Source organism: Neopelma chrysocephalum, unplaced genomic scaffold (assembly GCF_003984885.1).
Source record: "Neopelma chrysocephalum unplaced genomic scaffold, ASM398488v2 Primary Assembly neopelma1_92, whole genome shotgun sequence".
In the NCBI taxonomy this organism is placed as follows: domain Eukaryota; kingdom Metazoa; phylum Chordata; class Aves; order Passeriformes; family Pipridae; genus Neopelma; species Neopelma chrysocephalum.
In genome coordinates, this window is record NW_020897754.1 from 1667841 (window position 1) to 1684152 (window position 16312).

Consider the following 16312-nt stretch of genomic DNA (forward strand, 5'->3'; position numbering starts at 1 on the left):
AAAATGAAATATTTAAACCATTTACTTTTTTTAAAATAGCAATTTTTTCTCTGTTCATAGCACATATATGACTGCTCACTGACTGGTAACAGTGGTTGTAAACCAAATTCACAACAGAAAATATATCACCAATAGGTGTTTGGTGTAAGCTGCTAAGTTGCTTTAAGCCACAATATAAGCTGTTGCAATTACACAAATATAATGTATTAAAATCCACAAAACATTCAGCATTAACATTAAATTTAAATGAACTCCAAACACTTGAAGCTGTGGAAACGCACACCAATGGCACACAACCACTCTTTATTTGTCCCTGTCATGGCATCAAAGGGATGTAGGGCAAGAAATAAATGTCTCAAGGATCTGTTAAATATGTAACTTCTAAAATCTCTTTTTTTTCCACCTTAAATTGTTGTTCAAAACTAGTAACAATAAAACACATACCTAGTCAGACAAGTTTTGAAAACATTTGATTACCTGGACTCATTGCAACACAAACTTTTTTAATGTCACTTTTTTTTATAATTGGATCTAAATCTTCTAAATATTTTTCTAACATCATAAGTTCTCACTGCATCATAACAAAAGATTAAGGCTGTGTAACATCAGATTTTGGTAGTAACTTTCCTGCTTAGGGGTTGTCTTTGCTGCTACAATAGGACACTAATCCAGCATAGAGCAAACAAATAATAGCTTTTGTTTCATTTTAGAAACTTCATTTGGGAAAACTAAATCAAACCAAACTGACATTGTTTCATGTAATTTTGCATTAGTTATAGCTTTTTGTCTCAGGATATTTGTGCCATTATCAAGGCCAGAAGAAGGATCAGCTTAATTCCTTTTGAACAAAGATTTTTCAGAGCAACTGGTGACATTTTCAGCACTGTTAGATCCAAACCCAGGGCACTGAGAATCTTGGCCTGAGCTTAAATTCAGATCCAAATATGAAAACCATTCCTTTTCTTCTGTCACAGTGTGAAAACAAAATATGCAAACAAACACAAAAATTTACATGTTGAAGAAACTACACACCTGAAACAGGTTGCTTCCCAGAATCTTTTGGTTTTTCTTTGCTGCGAGGCCGTAAATGGCATTTTGCATCTTTGATTTTAAAACGAGCTTTCTGCTTGATTGGAGGGGCTAATGAATCTGTTGATGTAAAGTGGGAAAAAAAAAAAAGCACTATCATTTGGGATGCAGAGGAAATGAAGTCCGGAACTTGTTTTTAAAAACAGGCTCAAAAGCCTTCCTGTGACATGGAAAAGAGACAGCCCAAGAGTTACACACCTTGTACAAGGGGATGCATCTCCACAAGTTCATTTTTTCACAGAAGCACATACCCTTGAGCCCAGAGAGATCAAGGAATCTGCTGGTATCACACATGCTCTGAACATACACCTCCCCTCCAGCAGGCCTGCACAGCTTGTTGCATTTTGAGTGAATTTATTTTACTATGAAAAAGATTTATTCCTACCTTCCCTACTCTCTGTCTGTGACTTCCCATGTCACTTGGCTGCAGTTCTGTTAATGCCAACCAGGGATAAGATTAATTTAGTGGCAGTTGAAAACCATCCAAAGAAAACACCTTTATTTGACTGCAGTCTGTGGCTTGTAACCTTGATTTTTCAGCTTTAAATCCAAGCCTTGTTTTAAAGGCTATTAGAACCAGGACTACAGAGGCAGCCTGCCCCTGTGCCAAAGGTAGACACATGTCACCTCTCTCCACAGCATTGTACCTCCTAACACATTCCAAATACTTGGTTAGAGAACTGGCAGAATTGGAGAGAAGCACAGCAGGTAATGATATGTAAAGTGGGCTGACACTTCCCACTGCTGGATGTTGTTTCAACTGTTTCTAATTTTGTCAGACTTCAACTTTTTTTTTTCTTTTAAATGCTGAATATCAGCTTTCATAAACAATTTGAAATCACAGAATATGCTGAGTTGGAGGGGACCCCCAAGGATCATCGAGGCCAACTCTCAGGCCTGCACAGGACCATCCCAAATGTCTCTGCAAAAATAATCCTGCCATTTCTGAAAAAAAGATGAATGAAACACGGTGTTTTATTGTACAAGTCTCCTAACCTTTTTACTGGTAATCCCCAGCAGGAGGATCTGTGCTCCTATGGAAGGGCTTTGCAGGTGAGGGCCAGGACCCACCCTGGCCTTCTGCTCTTGTGCTCCTGATGGGTCCCTCTGGCTCACTTCCCAGTGAAGAAATCCCATTTTGATATGCTTGCTATTGCCTGGCTGGACTACGGAAAGCAAATGATGCTAAATATTTCTTCTTATTGGATATATCTCAAACCTCCTCCACTCCTAAGCTGACCTACCAACACAACGCTGCACTGGAGGGCACCTCAGCACCCTCCAGCCCTCCAGGAGAGCTGCAGAAAAGTGAGTATGTGCACGATATTGTGGCAGTTTTGGTCACCACAGTATAAAAAGGATATTAAGCTCTCAGAGAGTGTCCAAAGGAGGGCAATGAAGATGGGGAAGGGCCTTGATGGGAGGCCGTGTGAGGACACTGAGGGCACTGAGGAGGAGACTGAGGGGAGACCTCACTGCAGTTCCAACTTCCTTGGGAGGGGCAGAGGAGGGGCAGGGACTGAGCTCTGCTCTGGGGGGACCAGGGACAGCACCCAGGGAATGGCTGGAGCTGTGTCAGGGCAGGGTCACGTTGGACCTCAGGAAAAGGTTCTTCCCCCAGAGGCTGGTTGGGCACTGACCAGGCTCCCCAGGGCAGTGGGCACGGCCCCAAGGCTGCCAGAGCTCCAGGAGGGTTTGAAATATACTCTCAGCACATGGTGTGACTCCTGGGAATGGTCCTGTGCAGGGCTGAGGGCTGGCCTGGATGATCCTTGTGGGTCCCTTCCAACTCTGTGATGAAACACCGGCCACCTTAATCCTGGCCTCGTGTAACTTGAGAGCTCTGTGTCCTGCAACTCCCAAGTGGTTTGGGGCACATCCATCACCTTCCTCTGAGGCTCCAAGGCCCAGGAGAGCAGGGCAGCACCTACCTGGGCAGCTGGGCAGGGTGGTGTTGCGCTTTGGCTGAGCCTTGCCTTGCTGGACGGGGACTCCACAGCTCAGGGTGTAGCTGTTCTCCGAATCTGAGGAGTGGGAACACACGGTCAGCACAGGGGGCAACAGCCTCACAGAGCATCCTCTGCTATTAACGTTTAGTGCCTGAAAAAACTTCTTAATGCCACCGAATAAAGAGACATTTTAAGTGCTGAACTCGGATTTTGAAAGGCTGAAATAATTTGCCAAAGGCTGCTGCTTCACAGCATTGACTACAAGTTTTGCTTCTTCCAGCACTGAAATGTTATGTTTTATAAATGATTTGGCACGAGGTTAACTGTACATAATTCCACGGTGCACAAGTAGAAAATATTTCGTGTTTGTCCATGGCAGAGTCTTTCTGCTTTGATCATCCCTATAATTTAAAAAATAAACCACGTATTTTCACAATAATTTTAGCTTCAGGCTCTGACAGAATTTATTGGCAGAAACAAAAATAATACACTTAGAACCATAACAGGGTTTACATATTGCACAGATCAAACTGTGTACTGCTGCTTACAAATTAGATGAATGCACAGCTCCAGTAATCTCTGCTAAACTGTAAATAAAGAGTGAACAGCTCTACTGCATATCATGCCAGGACTAACATGAAAAGTAGAGACATTGAAAAATAATCCTGTGCCAGAATATCTATGAAAAAGCAATAGCAACACTCCCCACCCCACCTGCCCTGCCCTGAAAAACTGTGCAGATGCAAATTACCTGTAGCAAATGATTAAAAAAAAAAGGGGTGTGGGGGGGAAGACTGCTCAAGTTGAAAAATACGGTACTAAAAAGCAGCAGGAATTCACTGAAATCCATTTTTTCCTTCCCTTTTGACATAGCAATTCAAGATGTTGTAATTTTTCATGTGCACCATCCTGGTTAAGGTGGATGTGTCTCTCAGGTTTTTGTTAGAAATTTCCCACCCCCGCAAATGACACCTCAAATTAAACAGTGAAGGACCAAACCTCTAATGGAACTGACAATCAGCTCTTCTTGTATTTACTGATGTGCATATCTGGCCCAATTTAATTTATAACGATATGTTGCTCATTTACTGTTGTCCGTAACAAAAACTGAATGCAAGAATCATGAATGCAATAACAGAGAAAAATCATCAGGTCACAATTCCAGACTCGAAGAGGACAAATGCTTTGTACAAACCTGGAACAAAAAGAGTGTTGGATGGGCATGACAGGAAGCAGCTCTCTATGCCTCCTGTCTTACTACACACCAGCTGAGCCTTGGGAGCTGGTTTGGCATTTGGGAGACATTTCACCATCTCTGAGGAGAAAAAAATAAAGAGAAATATATATATATAAAAAAATCAGACACTGCCCAACCCAGAACCTCGTGCTTACACTTGAATACAGTGGTGAGGAAAGGCGGAAGTGCTAAAACCCCCAAAAGGACAGGTGCAGGCATTTCTGAAATAAGAAAATATTAGGAAGAGAGGATCTGGATTTGGATCTCGAGCTTGTACTTGCAAGTGAAACTCCTCCACATTTTTAGACCTAAACTCTAGATCAGTCTTTCCCTCCTGTCCTCTGCTTTGGGACCACCCAGCCATAGCTCCAGGTCTCACTCTGGAAGGCAGGAGTCTGTGAGCACAGTTCTGTGTGCACAGCTTGATCTCAGAAGCAACAGGCAACACTAATGACCTGAGATGTCCTCTCCCCCCTTTTGGAGGCACAGACCAACTACCACACCATGCACAAGGAGTCACCCTCACAAAGATTTATTTATTTAGATGAACCACTAAAATCGTATTTTCCACTTCTTAAACTCTCACAGACTTTTCAACTTTAGCCCAATGCTCTAGCTTCTGGAACTAGAAAAGACAGCCAGGCAGAGGAGGTGCTGGGATGGAGATGGACAGTCCCATTGGTCCTTTCAGCCACTGCTGACATGCCCCAAGCAGTGTTAGAAGGGACAGTGTGACACACAGAGAGATCTCAGCCATTTCTCATCATCACCACATGGGGCACGTTGCAGCTGACATGAAGGAAATATAGAGCCTCTCCTCTTGGCTCCATGGCAGGATGAAGACAAGAGTATCCTGCAGGTCTCACAAGCTACTCCTCACATTTGGGTAAGGGACTGTTTGTGTTTTAGCTGAAAACACATAAAGTTGTTATGAATCGTTGCTGCAGTCTCTGAGCTTCACCCTGAGGTGATGACACTGATAATCATAAGCCTGCATTCACTTTAATTTATCACTTTTTGGGATTGAAGTATTGCTTAAGTACCTCCTTTTTCACACACAAATGACAAGGTTCATTCCTGGCTGCAGCCGGCAGGTGCCATCACTGAGGCAGCCTCACTGCTTCCCTCCTTTTTCCCAGAGATTTCACCTCTGCACAGAGTGCAGCTGGGCACCTCTTCAAGCATCAGCTGGTTAAATCTCAGTGAATCTCAGCCAGGTGTCTGCTTCAGCCCCACAAAAATGCTGTTTCAGGGACGTGATTCTTCTCCAGCTGCCTCTTTCTACTTCTTCCAACCATGCTCCCCTTACAAGGTGGGCCTGGCTGACTCTTTGTTCTCCTCATGGCTCACTGGGCTACTGCAAATGTCATTTTTCCTCCCTGTCAGCTCACCACTGAACCACACCAAGACAGGGAGTTGCTTCTGAGATCAGACTGGTTTGGCTCTACCAGGGTTTGGGAAAAGTCCAGTAAAGCTGGCATGAAGCAGAGCAATTCAAATGCTGGAGCTGGAATATGTGTTGCCTGGCTTGGCCTGAGTGCAGAGGAAGGGTCCCAGCAGCCACCAGCTGGTTCATATTCCTGGCCTCACCGCTCATTAAATATAAATATATACAAGTCCCATAAACACGCCTGATGTTCACATCTCAAGTATGGGAATAATCATCCTCCACTTATCTCCCTCCTAAGGTCTTTTATATTGCTTTGGTGATGTCTTTAAAGAGACTGTTTCTTTGGATGAGGAGATAACAAAGCACAAAGTGCCACTGCCGAGCAAAAGAAGGTTTTGTTACTGCAAATGTCTCCAAATTGTGGCATTCAGGATCACTGAATATAATTCACCTGCTTTTTATTGTGCTCTTATAACAGTGCAGAATGTATTTTCCTCTCAACAATGTTGGGAATAAAGGCAGGCGATCAACAGGGAGATGACACTCATTTTAAGCCTCATTAAAGTAATCAAGCACAATGGTGTGTATCAATAGAGAAGGTGTTCTATTTTCCGTCTTCCAGCAGAGTAGTATTACAAATAATGAGGAGAAATTTACAACAAGGAAAATGTTCTCAATGGGAAATGGGAACAGCATTCTTAGTTGGTTGAGAGGAAATACTGCACAAAACTTCTGCAGTCTGACTTTATACCACACCTCCAAAAATCTGAGTCCCTGCTGCTAATTTACAAGCTCCTTTCCAGAGGAATAACTGGCATATTGCAAGGAAGAACTGCTGGATGACTAAGGAACAGAGTTATCTCTTTCTTACTGTTACAACACTTAGCTCTCTATACAGCAGGGAAGCTAATATATATAAAGGTAAGCAATATGTAGTTCTCTGAAGTAAAGTCCCCTCCTTTCTTGTTCTGTCTTGCTCCCAGTGAGGTATTAGGCATCAGCCCCAAATGTATCTGTGAGAAGTTATTTGTGGTTAAAATAAAAACAACCAAAACCAAAACCAAAAAAAAGCAAACAAAACCCTCAGAACCAAAATTTGTCTGTGAAAAACCTAAGCTATGTCATTCCCATTAAAAATGTACAAACAGCATTAAAATCCCACAGAAAATACTCTGAATGGCTGTAGCCATAACCAAGATTTGCTGTGCTTCAAATAATATCCCAGGATAAAAGTAATCTGTTTAAAAAGGATACCGAAATTCAGGTCAAGGGCCATAATTTTAGTGGTCTCAGGATTTGTGCTCATTGTGATTAATACTTTTGACACAGCTTGTGTCAGTACTTCATATTAGGCAGGATATCTTTGGAGATAACTTGAAAAATTGGGGTATGGTGCTGTGAATGTAGATATTAATCTTAATAACCTGTTCTACTTGTAAACAGGTAAATATTTTGAATATTATGAATTCCTCTTAGAGGGAAACAGAGTTATAGCTGACATTACAGAGATGGAAAAAGGACAAATTAAGGACAAAAGTATAAAATACAGAAGATAATAATAATAAGCCTACTTAGATTTCTGTGAATGGACTTGTAACCTTAAAAATAATCCACACAAACAAAATCCAACATATTGCCCACTCTCTAAACCACCTGCAGTTTTATCCTAGCCCATGGACCCCCTCAGGATCAGGTGTTATCTGAGTTTATAAAATCTGAGTTTATAATTTGGGGCTCTATGTTGTGAAAATGCAGCATCTCTCAGGCGAAACCAAGGGCTTTTCCACTCTCCTGAGAACAGGAGCATCACCACAATTCAGGCTTCCACACTTACCAACACAGTCCTTTTTATTCCAGTGCAGTTTCTTTCCAGGTGGGCAGACACACTCATAGCTCCCCATGGTATTAAGACACCCATAGTCACAGCTGCCATTGCTGATGCTGCATTCATCAATATCTGAAAATATAAACAACGTTGAAAGGAGTGTTAACCATATGTGCAAACATACACTGTGCATTAAGATAAAATGTGCATAAGGAAACCTCTTTCTACTACATCTTTTATATTTGAGTCTCTGTCAACATGTATAAAGGCAGGCAATGCTCATGCCAACCAACTTTAATGCATATTGCATGTCTTTTTCCTCAGACACATGTATAGCTCCTACTCTCTCAGGGATTTATGCATAGGATACAATTTACTTGCCAGGAGCAGTTACACTGAAATTCTTGGAAGTACTCACAAGATACAGAACATGCTCCAGAGTCTCTGCAGCATCTGGACAAAAACGCATATTGCATTATAGAGAAAAATGTCAGAGGCATAAACATCTGTGAGATTAGGTCACTTCTGCAAAACAGGGAGATAAATTCTCCAGTGATTCCCAGATTTTGCTTTTATGATTCAGGTGAAGGAGGAAATGATGTATTCAATAAAAACCTAGCAGCTCAAGTGTAGTTTAGACTTCTACTCTCTGAATAAAAATAAAAGGTAAAAGCTTGGAAGAAGGCAAAGAAGTTACTGGGTATGTCATCACTGATGTCCCACATAAAATATTTCAACTTTTGGTGTTTCAGAAAAGTATCCAGCCAATATGAGGTGTATCCTTTTTAAGTCTATTCATTCAGCATTTATATACTCGTGCCAGCAAGGCAAATCTCTCCTCTGGTGAGAGGAGGTTAATCACACCAAGGTTCTGGGTTCAATCCCCATATGGACCATTCCCTTTAAAGCTGGGCTCGATGATCCCTGTGGAATCCAGAATTTCTGATGCAAGATTTTAGCCTGTGTGATTAAGCAAAAATCTAGAAAACATGGACTACACGCATTGAAGGAACTGGGAAGGACACCTTCATACAACAGGTATCTTTCTAGACAATGTTATTATTTTTAAGAGTCAGGACTTCTGGAGGTCCTGGGTCAGCAGTCCCAAAAACTGACAAGTCCCAGAAAAAACCTTTACTTAAACAGGTAATGGAAGCACCAGCATTGCCCTTCTAAAAAACCTCCTTATGACACACAATTTCTGTTACAAGAGATGCCATGAGAAAAGTCTGAGAGAGAACAACAAGAGCTGCCCTTCAGCATAAAAGGCCCAGAACAATGACATTTCCATGTGGTTTATTAATTACTAGTAGAGGGGAAGCAAGATGGAGAGAAAGCTTAGTAAGAGGTGAGCTCACACCACGTCCTTTGGAAGGTTCTCATTATTTCTCCCTAGTTTTCACTTCTGCTCAGTGCCAGGGGAAGTTATTTGTTCCACTGTAAACACCTCTCTCAAGGGGCTGACTAAAAGTAATGACAAGCCTGAGTGGCACAGCTCAGGGTCTGGACAAGTCTGGATTCAGAGCTGTGATTTTGGATTTGCTCATTATGGAAAAAAGCAGGAGGTTTGGATCTGGTTATGTTTTTGCCTTAAGTTCAGCACTGAGTATTTCCAGTTAAGAGTTTTGGTCCTATTTTGATCTTATTTAAAAGGCTGAAGCTGAACTGAGGCTGAAGGTTACTTAAAGACTGAGGCCAAACCCCAAACTTTGAGGCTTTCCCTAAGTTATGACACTAAGGAATTAACAGTGAAACTGCAGACCAGTCTCTCCACACCACACACAGCACAGGCCCCCAAACTCTCAGACTCTGGTTTTGCTTTCAGAACTGCCCTCAAGTGGAGTCTTTTCCCAAACTGTTTCCTTAGATGGACTCCTATTTCTCTTCCTGCCTGCCTCTACCATACAGTGAATTCATTGGATACTTACATCTCCTACACCTTTCTCCCAAAAAAGCAGTAGCCAGGCAGAGACACCATTAGCAGTGGCCTCAATACATGGCTTTTCTGGATTTAAAGCCAGGGCTTTGTTAACAGTATGATGTAAGCTTTACTTAGATTGTATATTGAATAATTTGAATAATTAACTAATTATCTATTAACCACTGTTAAACTAAACCGAACCTTTTGATTTTACATTTAAAAATAGCACGGAGACTCTTTTGGGTAATGTGTAATTTAGATTCAGTGATTTCAGGTTTTGTTACAGTTTTCTCTTTTCACTTTTGTTTGTGTAATGCTGACCTGATCAGTTAAAATCCACAATTTGGACTTGATACACTTAACAAATCCCTCAAAAAACCCCCTTGGTCTCCTCTGACCAGTGTGTTGAACACAATCAAAACCTACACCAGCAAATTTTAGTCATGCCCAGCTCATGCTCTTTTAGCTCTATTTTAACTTTATTGCTTTATCATCTTGGGTTCTAAAACCTTGATCTGAAAGAATGTGTGGTTCAGTAAACATTCAAAGAGCAAACAAAACACACACATAAGCAAAACTCAAGTTTCCAAACCTCCACAGTGTGTCAGTCCATACAAGGTGTAGCCTTTGTGGCAGAGACACTCAAAGCTTCCAGGGTAGTTGATACAGGTGTGATCACAGGTCCTCTCAAACGAACACTCATCTATATCTGAATTAACAGAAAAAGCAGCAAGAAATCAGACTTCAGTTAAACTATTCGGTTGCAACACTTTGTTACTGATAAAGTAACAAGGTATTTTACTCCCGTGTCAAATCTGAATAAAATAATTCCTTTAGTGCCTGATAAAGAAAAATACTTACAGGTACATGGAGAAAGGAAAGAAAAGATAATTTGGGAAAACCCCACGCAGACTGTATTATGTATGTTCGCCATTAGATGGCAACCTTTAACTTCTATTCATACTGACCAGCAGGGCTGGGGGACTGTTAAAGTTTTGGGGGGTTAGTGGCACAATGGCAAAAAGTTTTGGGTTGAATCGAGTCATTCCCTCTTCCACTGACCGTTCCTCTGACACCTTGGCCACCAGGAAAGGGAGTTGCTCCCAGACTTCTGCTCTGCCTACACAAGACTGGATAGATTTGCAAAAGCTACAGAGGTTTATCTGACAGCAGTCATGACAAAATAGACTTACTTAAAATGCCTACATTAAACAGCAATCTGTGCAAAATAACTGGAGTTAATTTTATCCTTAAACAATTGGGTTTTTAAAAAAAAATTCAGTGTTTAATTTTCCTGTGTTTAGGCCACAGAAGTTAATACAATGGCATTATTTGAGAGTGGTAGTTTCAACAGATCTCATTCCTCCAGCGTTCCTGAGATATAAATGAATGGAATAATATTCCTATAATACTTTGCTCACTTTCTAGAGTTACTTATTAAGAGCATAACCTGAGCAACACCATTACAATATATGACTTGGACTTTCATATTGTATATGCTTGGAAAGCTGTGGGTGCCTGTAAAAACTTGACAACTCACCATATTCCTATATCCAAGTATTATTTACACAGTTTTGATGTTTAATGAAACATTCTGGGTCTCATCTTGCTATTATAAATGCAGACACTTAACTCCAAGAACTATAAAATCAAGATTTTCTGTATGTGTACACAAACCCAAAATCTGTGTGAGAGCTTAGGAACAAACTTAGAATGTCGTAAACAGCTCTATTTTTATACAATCTCCAATTTTAAATGTTTCAAAACATTCACACAAAAGATAATTCACAACGTGGGAAGCAACTGTTCAGGCAAATGCATAACACAAAATAAAATAAACACGATGAAAAAAAATCTGTGCTACCCGGTTTTATGTGTACATCACAATCACTTGCTATAATCGAGTCAGAAAAACGACAACTGAGATTTTCTCTTTCTTACATCCATTTAATTTTTAATGCATTTTCCTATGCCTTTTAAAATATCATTATTTGAGTTCTGCAAGTAATTTCTTTTTAAGGTTTCCTTTATAGTCTTGGTAATACTCAGCTTTTGAATACACATAAATGGCAAACTGTTTCAGTTTTCTCTAAATAAATACACAAAGTAAAATCATGGGGGAATGAACAGTGCAGTTATAAAGGATTTTTAATGCCTAAGAAGCCAAATCATACATCATGGTTTCATTCATGTGTAACCTCGGGAAATTCACAACAGCAGCTCATTTTCTGGCCTCTGACTTACCTTGGAAGGCTCTTTTTCAAAAATACAATTTCATACTTTTCAGTAGTGACCTTACCCTGGACTAGTTTAGTTCATGGGGTTTACGAGCTGCTTTCACACACAGCACTTTGTGTTGCTGCACGTTGTGGCTTAGGCCCTTTTTTTATTTCACATTAAGAAGGATGCAAAACCCTCTGCCCAAGAACATGACCAGTCATCTGCCTGCCGAGGAACAGGCACTCAGGATGGACAAATGCATTTCTGTTACAAAGATGTAGCTGAAAAAAAAGGGTGAAAAGCCTTTTAAACCCTTCATCCCACCTCTGCTGAGTTCAGCACCTTGCTCTGGCTGATGGAACATGGGAAGGCTCCATGAGGATTTCCCTTGCTGACCCCCAGCCCCTTCTCCTGGCTGTGGAAGGCAGGGCTGGGCACTGCCCGAGGGACCCAGCAGAGCCCTGTCTGCACAATCACCAGTCCCCTGAGGAATTCAGCACTTGGCATAGAAAAGGGAAAAATATGCATCACGTACTCCTCACTACAAGAAACCGGTGCTGTGATACAGGACGCTGAAATCCTTGAAATCCTCCCCCCCTTTTTTTTTCTTTTCTTTTTAAACTCTGAAATCTGTGCTCTGGACGCTGTTATCCCCTGGCTCCCAGAAACTTTGAAGTTGGCCCTCACACCTCTGCGGTGCTTCACAATACTTCTCCAAACTGAGCCTGAAGGGATGTGCTTGTTTCCCACCACCCTCGTGATACCCTTATCAGGAGGTGCTAAAGACACCAATTGTGGGTTTGAGTCCCGTATGGACCACTCATTTGAGAGTGGACTCCATGATCCTTGTGGGTCCTTCCAACTCAGAATATTCTGTATATCTCATAAGATATACAGGAAGCCAGGAATTATCCCTTCACAGCCCCTGCTTATCATAACAACTGGGAACAAATGTAGGGATCTAAACCCTACAACACTAAAAAATCTGGTAGCCTCACCTACTGAAGAGGAGTCAAAAGAAGCCAAAAGCAGAGATGTGGCAGGTTACAGCTGGAGCACTGAGAACAAAAAATTTATCTTTCAGCTTTCTGGTCAAATCAGCCCCCCTCCCCTCCACAAGCACACATATTTTTGTATTGTGTTGCTCCGAATTTCCCCCCTCCCACAAACCAGAATAAATACTAATAAATTAACTTTCTGGGTCTGAGGCGCTCTTAAAACAAAGTTATTTAAGTGAAGTTTTTTAACTGTTTTAACACGAAAAGTCAAATTGTTGTGTTTTCAAGGAACTAAGGTGGAAAAGTTCAACTTGAGTTTGAAGTTTGTATTCTATTTTTAGTTGAATTTGGCATAAATTCAGAAACAGTCCAAGCTCTGTGAGAACATTTCAGATTTGCTAATGCACTTATCTGAGATCAAGTCAAAAATTCCTATCACGCTCACCACTGCAGGTGAATTCATGTCACACCCATCACTGCACAGGCCCTTGTGTCATTCCAGCACATGAAGAGATGCCTTCACAGCTTTGCTGCTTGAAGTTTACAGGGACCATGGGGCTAAATTCATTGCTTCTAGTACATGATTAGTTTCCTACCAGCTTTTTTTTTTTCAGGATTACTAATGGTACATATAAAATCTAAGAGCGGGACCTCCCTGTTTCACAGCAGATGGCTCAATGGAAGTGCCAAGTTCAGGGCCTGGAGCAGATGAGTTCCAAAGGTCCCTTCCAAGCTCCACCACTGATCCATGGGCAGTCCCAGACCTCTCCCTATGGTGTCCTGTGCTGCTGACAGCTCAGCTTCCAGCCCCCGTTTCTGTGACATCAAGGCATCATCTCAGGCTGAATAAAGTCCAACATCTCTTCTAGCAATCCACGTTCCCATCTCCAAAGAGAATGTCTGAACAGTGGAATCACTCTTTGATTTTTGCACAGAAGGGATTCAACTTGAAGAGATTGTTCAATGGTTTAATAAAAGAGCAGGATTTCCCTGGGTCTCTGAGGGAAGCAATTTTTGGCAACAGTGGCCACGCTTGATAATATTAGTTTGGCTGGGTTCCTATTATTTCAAGTCAGCATTTGGATTTTATTGTTGGTTTTTCAATCATACTTAGCTTCTTTTTTTCCCCTGCTTTCACATGTTAAACGATCCCTTAATGATCTTTATTTTTCTTGAATGCAAAGTTAGTAAGTGGGTGTCAGGTTGTCAGTAGTGGAAAGTCAAGTCTTCTATCTCCAGAAGGGAGCTACCCAAGATCAAATTTCTTCTAAAGTTTCCTCACACAGATGTGTCTCAAAGGCAACCTGAGGGAGCAGGGAATAAAGGAGCTTATTTTCCATGTCCATTTGAGTCCCTTATTTTCCATGCTCATTCAAGTCCTTTCCCTTTCCACTGGCCCTGCCCCTGGACATTTCCATAAAGCACTGGCATTACAAGCAAGCAGCTCAACACCCAACATGTGCAGGTGAGGCTGGAAAACAGTGGCTGATTTAGAGATGCTTTAGAACTCCAAATTGGTGTAGGAACCGCTGTGACAGAACCCTGGCAGAACGTACACGTGCAAAACTCACTTGCACAGAGGTGTGATTTGGGGGTTGTGGATACAGAACTGAACAACCCAACGCCCAGTTTGCCCAATTTCACCTTAAAAATCTACTGCAGAAATAAGGGTTGTCCCCTCTCTTTCTTCCTCAATGTAATTTTCTTTGTTCATATTAAGAACAATTGTTTTCAGAAAACTAATGGTCATCTCAACAGCTTTTCTCTGAGACATACATTAAGTAACTAGGTCAATTTAGGAAACTCCTCCCAAAACACAGGCCACATATTGTGACTGAATAAGAGTTTGGTCTTGCTGCTTGGAGTATTTTTCCTGTGATTTGAAAATAAACGTGGCAAGGAGAGATCACTGTTATTTGATGGTGCTATTTGTGCTACAGGAGGGGCTCAAAGACAATCAATAAAAGCTATAACAGGGATTTGTGACTGTAATGATATATTTGATTTGTGATACATCTTATACTTGATTTATCTGTGCCTGGTGAGGCAAGACATGAAGTATGTGCTAGATCACTGCATATATGCAAAATACATAAATTTAAATATACTATTTCAAATAGAAGTGAAATAGAAAATTAATACTTTTTACTAAGAAATGGAACGTACAACAAAAAAAAAAGGAAATGTCTGCCTCTACTAGCAACTCCTTCATCAGCAGAAGTGACTCGTGACACCCTGAATGCTGGTACATCAGTTAAAAATGGTCATGATATTACAGCAATACTTTGAGGTGCTGTTACAGTCATGAGTCCACACACTCCCAATACATAGTTCTGTTTTGTCCATCTCCCACAGCCCTGGTTTATTTTTAACCCCCAAGCCAAATGTGGACTCATTTGTACCCTGGATCATGCACATAAGCCAAGCTCAAGGTTAGTCAGAACGTTTCGCATTCACCTTTCTCGGCTTCCAAGTTATCGGCTCCTCTGAGAAACAGAGCCTTTCCTTGTTCCCATTCATTAAGCACACATACATAGAAACTCTAAAGAAGTGTTACATGATGTTTTTAAAATAAACACTAATGCTTTTTTGTATGTATTTTGGCTGAAAGTTATATTCTGTCTTCTCCTGCCCTCCCCACCTCCAATTTCTGCAGGGAACTGATACCACCCATGTAATGTTGTTCACCTCAGAGCCCAGCCAGCCTGGTTTCCAACAATATTTGACAGACATGAGGGAAACCACATATCTTAATCTGAGTGGTTGCTGGGCCATAGGGAGTCATGATTCGAGCTCTGTTCTCCAGCAAATGGTGGTTTAATCTCAGTGTTGGGAAAGGCATTATTGTGCCCTGTGATGGGGTTTCCACCACATCTCACGTTTTTTGATCCACAGTGACCTGCCCCTGTTCACAGTTAGTAAAAATGCATCCTCCATCTGAGAGCTCTCTAATACACATCCAAGCCTGACCAGAAGGAATGGCTTATAGCTGACTTCTCCTTATGTTTCAAAGTCTACAATAATAAAACCAATGAAAAGGAAGCATGGAAAGATGTAGTAATGTACAAATCCTCTACTTCATTACCTTCCCACTGAGTGCTTCTGGAGCAGGCTAACACAAGGGAAAGAAAAAAAAAAAGCCATAACCCCAAGCCTTTAAAAGTTATTGAAAACCCACACCCATTTAGACTTCCCACTGCATTACTGACTTGCAATCAAGGCAGCTTGTTGCTGAGACTTAATTGTTAATAACATACTAATGACCTGCAGGAAAAAAACAGATCTGGCATTAATGGCTATACTTTTAATGTGAATGTAAGTGCCTAAGTAGCACAGTCCCATCTTGTTTTTCAGAAATTTAAGTGGGAAACTGTCCATTATGGCTAAGGTTGACTTGGACCAGAGCATTTATTTATTTAAGAACTTTATTGCTCACAGTTAACTATGTGATTAGTGAAGACCAAATGTAACCCACTAATCAGGGACTGAAAGACTTCTGAAGGAAATGGATTCTGCTTGCAAGGAAATGTGCTTTTTATTAGAGATGATTTGTTAGAATGCGAGGAAGTAGTAAAACAAATAAATGTATATAAACAGCAAAAAGAAACCTGCAAAATATACTTGAGACAGAGGCAATAAACAATTAGAAAACTGTGACTTATTCTGCAAGCATCCAACTGAGG

The 16312-nt window shown here is 41.1% G+C and overlaps 1 protein-coding gene across 3 annotated transcripts in view; it reads right to left on the reverse strand.

Annotated features, from left to right (window-relative positions):
- SCUBE1 (signal peptide, CUB domain and EGF like domain containing 1) overlaps window positions 1-16312 on the reverse strand; it is a 175774-nt gene that overhangs the window by 16586 nt on the left and 142876 nt on the right. For all 3 annotated transcript variants that reach the window (XM_027693634.1, XM_027693633.1, XM_027693631.1), the window contains 5 exons: window positions 10004-10120; window positions 7500-7622; window positions 4234-4353; window positions 3021-3113; window positions 1033-1149 (listed from right to left, as the gene is read on the reverse strand). In XM_027693634.1, coding sequence (XP_027549435.1) covers window positions 1033-1149; window positions 3021-3113; window positions 4234-4353; window positions 7500-7622; window positions 10004-10120 — 570 coding nt within the window. The remainder of the gene's footprint in view (window positions 1-1032; window positions 1150-3020; window positions 3114-4233; window positions 4354-7499; window positions 7623-10003; window positions 10121-16312) is intronic.